The following is a 13,754-nucleotide window of genomic DNA, read 5'->3' on the forward strand; positions in this document are numbered from 1 at the left end:
CACTGCCGTTCCTTTTACGGAGCAGATATTCTTGACTGTTGTCCTGCCAGAAAGTCAAAAAAAAAGTGAAAGTAGGAAGAATTTAATCACTGGGACACGTGTACGTTAGCGATGTAGAGCAGTATTGCAGTGTATACGTTTCCATCTTATAGTTTCTTAATTTCTAGAAATTAAGAAATCATTTAAAAAAATCAAATTTCTTTTTCTAAAGGTTCTTGTGCTTCTAGCTTTCCTCTCTTCTTTTTTTTTTCTAATTTTAATTTAGAGTTAGATTTTTGCAAGAAAAAAAAATCCACTGATAGTTATTTTATGAGCTACATCCCCGCCATAGTCATCAAGATCATAGGGTAATGGACGGTTAAAACACAGAAGAAAAGATTTTCTTTCTTTTTTTATCTGCTACCTGCTAGAGAAAATAAAAGCTCTTCTTGTTTGTTTCTTCTTTTTCTATTGTTCTTACTTCTTTGGCTCTTGCTCTTTTTTTTTTTTTGATCTCTCGTTTTTCTTTTTCTATCTAAATGGGTTATGGGTGGTGTTGTTTTGATTTTAGGTTGTAAAAATTAAAGCAGAAAAGTCCAGAGTCAACAGGATATATGTAATAATATTCCTCTACCCTTACTCCATTATAAAATTAAAATCATTTTTTTATATAAAAAGGAGTAGCAAGTTTTTCAATAACATCAAAATAAAGCAATGAAAGCTGAACATTTACTCTTCTATATACAATAGGAACAACAACAAGAAGTCATAGAAACACCTTCCATTTTACCTTCGTTTCTCCACCTTTATTTTGATTCCTTCGAGGGTTCTTTATCTTCCATTGGATTGTACAGATTCCGGGCTAAAATCCCATTTCAGCCTCCCTGTATTTGGTTGATTCTGCTATTTTCTCTTTTTTTTTTGAGACTATAAGGAAGAACCTGTTGTGTTTGTTGGGTTTTTGGTTTCCTTCTGAAAACTCTACCTGGGTTTTAGCAGAACAGACCTCCACACCCAGTAAATTGATTAAACGGGGTTGAAGAGAACAAACGAAAATTATTCCATTTTTTTTTTCTTGAATTTTCATCAAGAAGATCAGTGGGCTTCTTTTTCTCTTATTTTTCCCTTTCTTTTCTTTATTTTGAATCTTTGTTTGGTAATTAAGGAGCGAGAAAAGCATGGGCAAGCAAGGGCCTTGCTATCACTGTGGAGTTACAAGTGAGTTTTTATTCGTTTTCCATGGTTTTCTGCTTTGTTGGTGCTGAATATTCAAGAAAAAATTGGCTTCTGTTTTCTTTTTTTTTTCCTCATTTATGTAAATGGGGATTCTTTATTTAAATCAATTTCTTCTGTCGAGAGAGATGTCCAGACAATAGTGTATTTCAATGATGAAGAGATTACTTGAACAAGGAAAATGAATAAGAATATGTTGTGATGTGTAATTCTTTTTCTCCTCACTGTCTCGTTTGTGAATTTATTGAATGATACAAGACTACAAAGTGTCCGCCTTTTCTCTTTGAACATTTGTCCTTATATGAATTTTTGTGTATTGAAATAATTTTTCTCTTATTTTCTTCTTCCATTTTTTGGTTATACATTCGTGTTCATATTCCTTTAAGTATATAACCATTCATTTCCTTGGCGTTTTAACTTCGCAGGCGACACTGAACTGGGTTCTTAGAGAATCTGTGTTTTGGTTATTTTAATATCTTCCTGCCATTTTAGGCAGTTTCTTTATGAAAAAAAGAAGAAGAAAAGGAAATTTTTTATTGAGTCATGCCTCGTTCTAATTCTTTTCCATCTATAATTCTCTATGTTTTGAAGGGCATCTTTTATGGATCGATTAGGATGAATGTACTTGTGCTAAACTCAATGTTTGAAGTCCTTTGCTTCTCATATTTTGATTGTTTTTGTTTTATATGAATAGGTTACTAATAAACATCTACTCTCAGATTCATCCTAATTGATGTTCTGTTGGTAGTACTGTTTCTGAAACTGTTCCATCTAATTCCTGAAGGGATACTTTTAAATCTCAATAAGTTCTTAAATGTTTCTGAAATCTACTACATTACACCAATGCTTTTCTACACCTAATAAATACTTTTCTTCTGTAGTTTTAGAGCTGAGCATCGGGTGCATTTGGTAGCAGAAAAACTATTTGAGTTTCTCCTTGGAAAAGAATCTTTATTTCTTTACATTGCTGAGGCTTGATGCAAATGTTAAAACTTAAATTTAATTATCTATTTTAATCAGAATTATGGGAGCGCATACACTAATGGTAGTTGTTGCATTCTATTCTTGCTTCCTAATTGTTTGATATTAGAAAGGGGACAAGTTTCAAAACTACTGAAATGAGTTTGAAAAGGAGATAGCATGGTTCAGAATTTTCACATTTTTCCATTTATGATAGACACTGGGAAACATTGCCCCTGAAAGGAATTGCACCAAAATCATTGAGACAAATGGGAGACTGATATTTATTATGAAAGCTCATTTAGGTTGGGCTCAGCTCGGTTACATATATTCTTCTGCCTCTGTTGAGGTCATTGGCTTGGTATTGCATTTTCCAAGTCATTGGTTAAAAGTTAACATTTCTCTAGTGTCTCCTAGCCCAAACTAAGGATTCTATCACTACCTGCTTCCCAACTTTCTGTTTGTTCATTTTCTTGTAAACTTGCTCTTTGGATTTTCTTCTCATTTAGTGGATTGTTGTTGCTTGAACTCTATCCTTGAGCCTGTTTGCCTCACTTATATCCTTCATCCACTCCTACATTCTTGTCAACCACACTGCTTTGCATCCGATGTTGCACAGGACAGAACCTACATTAGGGAAGACTTAGAAAATAAATGAATAAAGAATTCATTGATTTTATATATTAAACTTAACCAGAACCTCACAACAATAACAGGAGAGGGGGAAAACAGGACTGCATAAAAGTTAGTAAAGAACAGTTGCATCCAACCTGAGCTGTTGAAATTCTACAGATGTATGTCAGTAGTTGGTGATTCACCAAATAACCAAGGGCACCTTTCTACATAATTTCATAGTATCCTGGTTAAATCAGCATTTTAAGTTCTTTCCAAGTTCTATCATCTCCATTTAAGGGCCTCTTGCAGTAAGACATCTCAAGTTCATTAAATAGGTGGGGTAAGGGAATCTATCTGCTATTTACCTCAATCCTGGATTTACCATGTAGGGTGGAATTGGTTCTGCTGGTTAACCTTCCAAAATTTAAACTTGTTATTGACTTTTTGTAACCTAGGTAAATGTTAAAGATGGTTCTGTTGGGATATTTGTTACCTTATTCTGAGATTCAGTTTGTTGGTACATGTTTGTACATGGTTACAATAGCCTCAAATCACATATTGATTTGTGCCCTGAATTAATACAACTCCATGTAACAACCATTGCAAGTTGGGCAGAGTTGCAATCATAAATATGATGTTCATGATCACTTTTATAATAGCCTGTGCTATGGCCTGGCTACAACATTGCAAAGGAGTGTATTTTCTGTCTTGTTTGCTATTTATCATGGTGTACTTGCACATATAACACTGGGATCTTAATTATTCACTGATAACCAATTGACATTCAGAATGTTTTCTATGTAGAGAAATGCTTAAGAATCATAGTGCTAATGGTTCTGCTATAGAAGTTCAATAAGTCTTTTAGGCTTTTCATTACAAAAGAGACTTACATGGTCTTGCATTGTAAAAAAATGGCTACATACATGTAGATGGCCGTGTAATCATAAATAAAGATTTTTTTGCATATGGTACTATATGCATGATTAATAGCCTAATAACCTTTATTCTTGTCAACTTTTCGTAGAATAACAGGAAACATCAGTTGTATTATTTTGAATTGACCATGGTTGTCAAGATGATGCCCAGGTGTCAACCTAGGCAATAAGTGTGTTTTTGGAGGTTGCCTTGTTCTTTGCCTTGGTGTTTCTACATGGGAGTGTGCCAAACTTATCCACCTAGGTGTATGAAGTATGAACATCATATTTTTGGAGGTTTCCTTCTGCTTGATCATGCATATTGTGCTACATCATATCATTTTGTATAAATAAGGACAAAAGTGGTAAAATGGCATTATAAAAGTTAAGTTTTTTTTTTAGTTAAAAGAACCAAAATATGTTTTAACCACAATTGGACTTTAACTAGTAGCGTTCACCATGGTATTCTTTGTAAAATGCCTCTTCTACTTTCCCTCAATCTCTGTAAGAAAAACAAAAAATCATCAATCTTTCTGTCCTGCTGTTCATATATTTGGCAGAATAGGGTCTCCATCTCTTTAGTTCCCCCCCTCCTATCAACATTCACACAAGCATGCATTCTCCAACCTTCTTCCCTTTATTCCTATCATATTCAGCATAACAAGTGCTTTGTAGTTTGTCCCTTTATTTGCCTGCTTTTCTTTCTGATCCTCTAATTGCACATTCTCTTTGTCTCCCCTTTAGGCATTAGTTAATAGATGATTCACCCCCTTGTTTACTTTGACTAGGGAAACAAGCTAACACATAAAAGAAACTAGGAAAATAAGTTAAACTAAGTTCATTTTAATTAAAAACCGTTGCCTCGCATGTTTGCTTTATCACCTTCACAACTGTAGATTGTTGCTAACAATTTATATGAGCATGCTCAACTCCTCTTCATTTTCTGTATCTAAAGTTCAATCCATGGTGTGTTTTCAAGTCGTTCTTGCTTATTGATTTGTTTATACATTGGCTGCTGACAAATAAGTGATGCTATAGGTACCCCTCTTTGGCGTAATGGGCCACCAGAAAAGCCAATTCTCTGTAACGCATGTGGGTCTCGATGGCGAACCAAGGGAACACTTGCAAACTATACTCCACTACATGCCAGGGTAGAGCCTGATGATTATGACGATTATAGAGCTCCAAAAGTGAAGAGCATACCCATTAAGGCCAAAGATGCAAAATTTCACAAAAGAAGACAAAGTCACGACAATATGGTAGCTGAAAGGGAAGCCCCTGAATGTGACCAAAACTTCCGGAAGGCTATTGAAGAAGATACAAGTAACAGATCAAGTTCAGGATCAGCCATATCTTACTCGGAGAGTTGTGCACAATTTGGTGGCACAGAAGCAAGTGATTTGACAGGTTGAATCAATATCCTTATTTCTTCATGTCTGCGTTTTATATGGATAAAGCTCAGGCCATATGAGGGTTGAAATAGTAGTGTGTATGTATTCATTCATACTTTGCATTTTACTTTTTGTAAAGCCTAAAAATAGCACTGGAGTGTAGAATTGAATAGTGGTTCCAAGTTCCAATTTCCATGTCTTGAATAAAATAACAAAATTGGCATGTTATATCTAGATGTTAATACACAGTCAAAATATATGAAATTCTGTTTATTTGTTGTAGCTCCTGTCAAGCAGAACTGTGTTTCTGATTCAGAGTTTACCAAATGTGTTGTCTGCTATTTGACATCACTTTATTTTCTTTGGTAGTACGTTTTTACCTAATAAGGGAATAACTATCCAAATCATTACTGGAATAATAGGCTGACATGTGTAAAAGATTATTAACAGGTGAAATTGAAGTTTTTATGATCCATTTTCATCGATGTAGTAGCTTGCTATTGTGCTTGATGTGCTCAAGTTCATAAATCCAGTTTATGACATTTTCAGGTCCACCCCAATCCACAGTGTGGGATACACTTGTGCCATCAAGGAAGAGGACTTGTGTCAGTCGCCCAAAGCCATCTTCTGTTGAGAAGCTTACAAAAGATTTATGCTCGATTTTACATGAACAACAATCATCTTCTTATTTCTCGGGATCTTCAGAAGAGGACTTGCTTTTCGAAAGTGAGACTCCAATGGTCTCTGTTGAGATAGGACATGGAAGTATTCTCATCAAGCACCCGAGTGCAGTTGCTCGAGAGGAAGAATCTGAAGCCAGCTCTCTTTCAGTAGATAACAAATCATGCCTAGTACATGAGGGATACTCGGGTTCTGCATCTGTTCTTGTACATAATGGTAACAAGGGTGTATATTTTCCGAGTCTTGGCAAGGAGAAATTGAAGAAGTCTACAGGACAAGACACACAACGAGATCTGACTAAAAGGTGAGTCACTTGTTTTGAATTCTATTGGGAACTAGTTGTAGTTTCTGTTATCACTTCCTAAGCATGGTTTAGAGGACAGTGGAGAACCCATTACAGGTCTTGGTCCTGCATCCCAGTGTCCATACCTGGTATGCATGGGCAGAACAAAATTTTACTCGGCACAATAACTCAATCTCTTTCTGTGGGTTAAACTTCCTATTCTTGATGTCACAGGGATAAGGAGCTCATTGAAAAATCACAGATTCTGCGGCATCACAATTCACTACTTAGATCCATAAGTCTGGAAGTAAGATTGCACTTCTAACACTTTTTATTTGATTTTACTTGTAAGTTATTCTTTGAATCTTGATTCTGCATCTGAGTTTCACTTATCAGGCTCTCAGTGTGACCTAGTTTTCATAGTTAGGTGGTTAATATTCTGTTTTCCTTAGATTGTTGTGTAGCTTACATGATTGCAGTCCATGTTTGGAGTAGGATGTCATTGACTTCGAGGAGTTTGTGAATCATTTGACACATGAAGACCAGAAGCAATTGATGAAATTTCTACCTTCTATAGATACTGCCAGACTTCCTGACAGGTTAGTATCCTTATTACTCATTTTTTAATGATAACAAGGTTGCAAAAGCATAGATTGGAGAATTGTATAATGTGCACATAGAATTTGTAAACCAGCGGTCATAGTTTTCAAGGTGCCAAGGCGAGGCTACGCGACAGGGGGGCACCTTGTCGCCTAGTCCCCTAGGCGGGCGCCTAGGCATCGCCTAGGCGATGGATTTTTTTAAGTAAAAATCATATATCCTAGGGTAGTTCCCTAGGATATGGTTACAATTTTTTTAAGTAAAATATAGGGGCTGAACCCCTATTTTGTTATAGGAAAAGAAGAAAAGAAAAGGTGGAAGAAGAAGTAGAAGAAGAAGATGTGGAAGAAGAAATGTGTTGATTAGACAAAATTTAAGTTCTTCCCTTACTTATTGTTCAGATTTTGAAGTCATTGAGGGTTCAATATAGAAGTTAGCAATGTTTGTGTTGATTAAACCCTTACAAATAAGAAAATAATAAAAAGAAATGTTTATAAACACAAAAAATGAATATTTTTCTTTAATAATGTCTATTTTATAATTATAATCTCAAAAAAAAAAACAATATAAAAGTATTTTATTACACAATATGCAAAACTGCTTGGCGACTAGGCAAGGCGAGCCTCCAAGGGTGCCTTGTCGCATAGGCATCGCCTTGACAACTATGCTAGTTGTGCAACCTGTCCTCTTTCTTCCACTTGAAGAGATAATTTTGCCTATTAGCCATGTGTTCAATCTCTGCATTCCATTTCAGCCCTACACCCCACCTTTAATTGGTGATTCCCCAAATCATATTATCTATCAGAAACATAATTTTTTATTGAAAGTTGTTCATAAAATGCCTTGTTGCAAGCACAACAAAGATTTTAGGCTGAAATTGGCCCCATGTATGGAGGACGGCTAGAGGGACACTAACCCTGTTTCCTCTTGGTAGATTCCTAGATTGTTTAGACTAATCTAAAGAATCCAGTTGGAAGATATTAGAGGGGGAAGGCTAAGTTATTCTTGTTGCCATTTCATTTTGTTTATATATATTTATTTCTTTATTTATTTATTTTATTTGCACGTATACCCTGTATGTGTAATGCAGAAGATGATTTCAGGTTTTTGGGTTTCTAATCCATGACAGTGATGCAATATCTTTTTGTCGTATGTGCAGCCTTAAGAGCATGTTTGATAGCCCTCAGTTCAAAGAGAACTTGTCTTCCTTTCAGCAACTTCTTGCGGAAGGAGTCTTTGATCTCTCTTTCCCTGGAGGGACCACTGAAGACTGTAAGACTCTGAAGCGGCTTGTGTTGGTCAATTTGACAAAGTCCAAATGGGTAGAACACTATAATCTGCTTAAGGTAAGAACTAATAACCTAAATTTGGATGTCATAACAATCAAAAACTTGAGTTGATTGGATTTACTGGAAATTAAAAATAGAATTGTATCCAACCTTCTTCTTGGGTAAGTATAACAGTACATGCTCTTGGGAATATAGACACCTTATGAGGGAGGTAAAACAATTGGTTACAGAGTTGAAGTTGAGAACAACTTCTTAACTGGACCCTAAGATCGTTTAACGGAATAGCTGATGCTTTGGTAAGGCAAATAATGAGCAGAAATCAACTGTATTGCTGTGTTGATCCCAAGATGGGAATATGTAATAAGCAAAAAGTTGAAATCAGAGGTGAGGGTAGCAGGGAATATTGCCCAAAATAGAGATACTTGGTATATTTCTGATTGTACATCATTCTTCAACTTAAATATCAATAAAGCTTTGATTAGTTATATTGATAAAAAGAAGCAATTTCTTCAACTCTCTGTTTGTATCATGGTTTAAAGTATGGATACACCTCTGTCTATTGGTACTTTCAACAATACTCCCCCCCATTATTTTTTAGTGTTTTTTTGTTTCAAGTTTCAGTTTTAAATATAGTTACATATATATAATTTAAAAAATGGGTTCCTGAAAACACCTGTAAACAGGTGCATCAGGAATCAGAAGATATGATACGATATACCCGATATGGGGCGTATTATTTCAAAAATTTGATCCTTGGTTTGTGTGTTTCAATTAATTTTTTGTTCTCTGTTTCCATGGCTCTAGGATGTGAAACGTAAAAAGGTTACAGAAGGGAAGGGGGCTGCAATAGGAACTGGTGTCCTTGGGTCAAGTGAATTATCAACTGTCAAGAGATCATGTGGTGGACAAAATCAAAACTTTCCAGGTCAGCTGTTTTCTAATGCACTACCATAAAGTGAGTGCTGTTATTGTTACTTTACATTTGTAGAACTCTTAATCATGACATTGGACACAAAAAAGGCTTTTTGAGCAGAATAAAAAAGGTCCAGTGTTTTTTTCACCTCCTTAGTTTGTATTCTGTAAATAAAAAAGAATTGCTTACCTTTGTTCAAATGTATTTGGGATCCAAACCTCATGGATTCTTTTTCCATTTCAGAGCCTCAGAATATAATGAGTCCCAAAAGAGTCATGAAGGCCAGCTATTTCACAAAGGATAACATTGAAAGTGATGGGTCTTGCTTCAGTCCAAGTAGCCTATTTGCTTTCCCTCCAGATGGGAGTTCCTTCATGTTTGACTCTTTCCAGTTTACTGATGATAGTTCCGACCAAGATCTACTGCTGGATGTGCCGTCCAATGGATCCTTCCCTCAGGCAGAACTACTACCCCCATCTTCAAGTTTTGTCGTGCAACAGGCCAGCACTAGTAGTAGCACAGTATTCCCCCATCTTATTCATCCCTGAGTTTGTCCATACAGAATGGTTTTATCCTTGAGTGGTTATATGGGCATCACTCTTGGAAAGAAGGGAGTCTGCAGTATGCATGGTTTTACATTCTGCAATGCAAAAGAACTGTGTAAATGAGGTTTGGTGTTTTTTTTAATCACTTTTTTTCCCTATCTTTCTTTTTCCCTTCCCTTTGCCATATTCAAATAATGCTGACATGTTTGAGTATTGGAATATTAAGGGATGGATGTGGATGGCTTTTTTGTATAGGCTGAGTCTGACAAATGATTGTAATATATAGCTCAAACTGCAGAGGAGGTGGCCTTGTCTAGAGCTTTATGGAGAGTTTTGCATGTACTTATTCTAGTTGCTGCTTGCCAAATAAGCTTTGAAATAGCTTATAGTCATCGAGTATACCTTTGGTGCCGCATGTGTTGGCACCTTTGCTTTTGTTAAAATGACTTTGGATGAAGGTCTTTGTGTGCTGAGGAGATTAATTGAGAAAGGGAATGCAAGTAATGCCTACTTAAAGTCTCCATGACTGATTTTTAGTGACCAGTAGCTAAGGAATGTGACAAATTTTGCATGTTAGTTTTCTATTCTCTATAGCCATGTTTGATGCTACTAATGATGCATATTCCTTGGTTTTTCTTAATGTTATTTGTCAGCATGGTCGGAACTTGGTTTGCTTAACCATTTCAAACTGTTGCAAAAGTCATATCCAACCATTACAAAGTAATATTAATTCTTACAAACCCATAAAAGGTGACCAATTTCGAATTTGGGTGGATGGGTCTCTGACAAAGCCAATGGTTTTGGACTGACTACTGGATTTGGGGTTAGTCCGTTCTGCAACTGACTTATCATCAGTTTGAATGGTTGGACCGATTGGGCTAACGATAGGTCAAAGACATTGGAAATAGCCTAATAAGTGTTTAAAAGAATAAAATTCAAAACCAAACCGGAGGCTGAACAAGGAAAAAAGTCGTTCTGGTTCGGAAGCATTGGCTAAAACTTGAAGGTTTCAAGACAAGAGCTTCTTGGTTCTTAGGAGATTATTATCATGAAGAAAGGATGAATACTTTGCACCATGGATGGATCTTAATGGTGCACGATATGGTGCTCCCTACTGTCCGATGCCGAACTAAGTAGGTCGCCTTGTTGAGCTACAAGAAGGAAGATACCAAAGTGATTGGGTTGCTTTACCTGGGGTGAGCATTCTGATGCTTAAGTCAAAGAATTAATAATGTGATTGCAAGGGTGCAAGAGCTAGAGTGTATGGGAGCTAATTGTGCGTACCTTTCCTGTGAATGGGGATGCCTTTATATAGGTTAGCTATCGTGAGACTCACGAAGCGTGTCTGAGATCTCCACTCCATCTAGTTTAGAGGTGGTTTCATGCTCAAAGATAAACTCTACGTAAGCAGGTAATGTCTATCCAGTTGCCTCCAAAACGAGTGGGATGATAACCGGCTTCTTCCAACGTGGCACCATGATCTCAGGGAAGTTAGAAACAACAATCCGCCAGTAGATGTCGCTTAGTACGTCAAGCAGGTCGATAGCTGAACTTGGGTTAGGTCGGCGGAAGCAGGTTGTCTCTTACGCAGACCTGACGTTTTCCTGGGCTGGTCACACTTCGGTTTGTCAAGGTGGTGCCGAGGTCGTCAGGGCAGCTGCTAGGTGTTCGAGGCGCTCCCAAAGTTTACTTACGTGGTGTTGAGGTGTCAACTGATTGTTTTGAGGTGCTATGTGTTATCACGTCACTGGAGGGCCAAACCAGCCCTCATCAATTGCCCCCACTCCCGAATCGATGCCGGTTCAGTGAAGGTAGTAGCTCGTAGCCAGTCTTTGACTCGTGGTGATTCGCTCGGTTAGTTCACAAATCGTTCGTCTTGTTTGCCCAGCTCGGCTCAAGGGCAGGCTAACGCGAAAAATTTGAATTTCAAATTTCAAATTAAGCATGTAAATTTTTAAAATTCAAATTCGCCTGTGAGTGGTGCACCCTTCTAGACTGTCGATCTGTCATCGTGTCGCCTTGTCCGTCAATTTTCCATGCCCAAGGCTATAAAATAGGGGGGTCCCATTTGCATTGTTTTGAGATTTCCAGCGAGAGAGTGGGGCAAACAATTGGAGGAGAATTCTACTAAGAGACTGTTGTCAATTCGGTGGGCAAAATCCTGCTGGGGCCTCACATTGGGGCCCACAGCACGAGATTGGTGAGATTTCCACATTGGGTTAACTTTTTGGCAAGAGTCAGAGGCCAGCTCCCAGTTTGTTCCTAGCAAGCTAAGCAGGGAGGAAATTGTTGGTTTAGCGTCTGCATTATACATCCCAAGTGAATTCAACTATATTCAGCCTGGCTTGAACCAGTTCCCTTGGAGTCATGGCCGAGGCAAAGTTTGTGTCTTCGACGAAGTGTTGGTCGTTGGCATCTGATTTCCTCTTCACCCATTCATTGTTGAGGTGCTTTCTCTCTACAATATTTCTTTGGGGCAACTTCACTCGAATGCCATTCGAACCCTCGTGGGGACAATTTTTACTCAAGATATAGATGTCTTCTCGGGGATGTGTAGTATAAAGAAGGTTCCCAACGAGCCCTACTATTTTTACTTGTCTTTGCGCCGAGGTTATAAGCTTTAGGAGGTTTTCCCATGAAAGTCAGGGATTGGAAGAGTAGGTACTTCTTCATTTCTTGGGAGGTCGGCTGGCCTATAGACATCGTCTGGCGACGTAGGGTGAGAAAGGCCTCTGAGGTCGAGTTCGATGAAGAGTTTAGTGTTGAAGACCAACACCTCGTATGTTAGTGGTTACTAATAGATAAGTTCTTAGCGGAGCCTATCGTTCAGGCCTGCCTGAGTCCCATAGGTAGGTCGGCTGAATCGTCTTTTGTTTTTTTATTGGAGGTTACCCTCTAGCTCGGCTAACTTACTTTTCTTTTGTATGTCTTCTCAGGCTGGCATGTACTAGTTCTCTCCTAGAAAAGGCTAAGAGGCCCTCAAAGAAGAAGAGGAGGGCGGCTTCACTCATCAACGGAGGGTTCATCGGCCGATGCCGAGGAGAGGCCTTCCACGTGCATGCCCAAGGTCGCCAACCTTGAAGGGGGTAGTGACCACATGTCCGTAGAGCCCACTTAGGTTGCCACAGATCTGGTCATCCCATCCCCTCAGGTTACCTCAGAAGAATGCGCTATTGGCCCCTATCACTCCAACATACCCCGTTTCATCCCTAACATCGACATTTCGATCATTGACCGTCTCATCGATCCTCTAGTTGCTCTGCGAATGGGGAGAGGAATCCTTCTCGCTGAGGACTTACAATTCTACAATGGGCTTGATCCTTCTGATGTTGGCACAAGGATGATTCGGTGCATCCTTCAAGTATGACCTCTATTTCTGATATTTGCATTTATTTCCTTCTAGACCTTATTTGTTTATTTTTTCTTTCTTGCAAATGAACACGATGGGCCAGGTCTTGCTAAATCAGATCACCTTGTCCAAGCATGAAAATTGTGAAATGCAGGCGAACATAGAGGCCCTATAGGCCCAACTAGAAGGAGCTCACCTGAGCGTTGAGGCGGCTCACCGCAGTGTAGAGGAGGACCACCAACGCTTCCTCAAGCTTAGTACCGGCATGCAGCACGGGTTGGAGCAGACCAAAGGAATCATTGTTGCCCTTACCGCTGAAGTGCAGACTAAGGGTCGTTAGCCGGAAGAGCGACAAACTAAATATACTAAGGATATTTGTCGCGTCGAGGTCGCAACGGTCAAGCACTTATGCATGTCGCTAGATTATGAGCAGGAAAAGGTCAATAACGCCCTTCCTTATATGAAGAGGGGATTCAAGCTACATCGTCGCTTCCTCAAGTCCCTACATCCCAACTTTGATTTTGGTAACCTGTTTATTAGGTTGATATCAGATGAACTAGCCATGTTGGTCAACCAAGAGCCTCTAACTCCGAACGAGGAAGATGGCGAGGTCAACAATGTGGTAAAGGACGAGGGCATGAATGAGGTTGACGACGATCTACAAGGTGATGAGGAGGAGTGACTGTCGGTGGGGAGTTTCTGTTTACGTTCTTTAAGGAATTGTTGTACCTAGAACCTGCATGCTCCTTAATGCTTCTTTTTAAAACTTGTGTGCTCTTAATTGTTTCTTTTTAGAGTCTGTGTGCTCTTAACTCTTTGTTTGGCTATATGTCATGCCCCTTTGTTTTTGAATGAAACGATCTTTCCTGTACACTTTGTGCCTTCTTTCTCACTCTTTATTTTTCACTGCTAGAAAATAGATTAAGTATGAAAACACGATCTGGGATTGTCAAAGTGCGCCTATGTTAGGGTCTTGAAACAACTGGACTTGCAATTTTGGCT

The 13,754-nt window shown here is 38.4% G+C and overlaps 1 protein-coding gene across 1 annotated transcript; it reads left to right on the plus strand.

The window, feature by feature from the left end:
• The first annotated feature begins 679 nt into the window (after nucleotides 1-679).
• On the plus strand, nucleotides 680-9,926 carry LOC104589451 (GATA transcription factor 26-like). The gene is made up of 8 exons (XM_010247795.3): nucleotides 680-1,197; nucleotides 4,740-5,108; nucleotides 5,642-6,077; nucleotides 6,291-6,363; nucleotides 6,552-6,655; nucleotides 7,816-8,002; nucleotides 8,750-8,870; nucleotides 9,102-9,926. The coding sequence occupies exons 1-8, from the start codon at nucleotides 1,158-1,160 to the stop codon at nucleotides 9,404-9,406; spliced, it is 1,635 nt and encodes a 544-aa protein (XP_010246097.1). The 5' UTR covers nucleotides 680-1,157; the 3' UTR covers nucleotides 9,407-9,926.
• The last annotated feature ends 3,828 nt before the right edge of the window (nucleotides 9,927-13,754 follow it).

This window comes from Nelumbo nucifera, chromosome 1, assembly GCF_055504915.1.
Source record: "Nelumbo nucifera cultivar China Antique chromosome 1, China Antique-T2T, whole genome shotgun sequence".
NCBI lineage: Eukaryota > Viridiplantae > Streptophyta > Magnoliopsida > Proteales > Nelumbonaceae > Nelumbo > Nelumbo nucifera.

Bases quoted from the DNA above. Each gene is read 5' to 3' on its own strand.
- LOC104589451 (XM_010247795.3), top strand. From the start codon at position 1,158: ATGGGCAAGCAAGGGCCTTGCTATCACTGTGGAGTTACAA. The intron at 6,078-6,290 runs GTGAGTCACTTG...TTGATGTCACAG, and splicing joins CAACGAGATCTGACTAAAAG to GGATAAGGAGCTCATTGAAA. The intron at 6,364-6,551 runs GTAAGATTGCAC...TGTTTGGAGTAG, and splicing joins TTAGATCCATAAGTCTGGAA to GATGTCATTGACTTCGAGGA.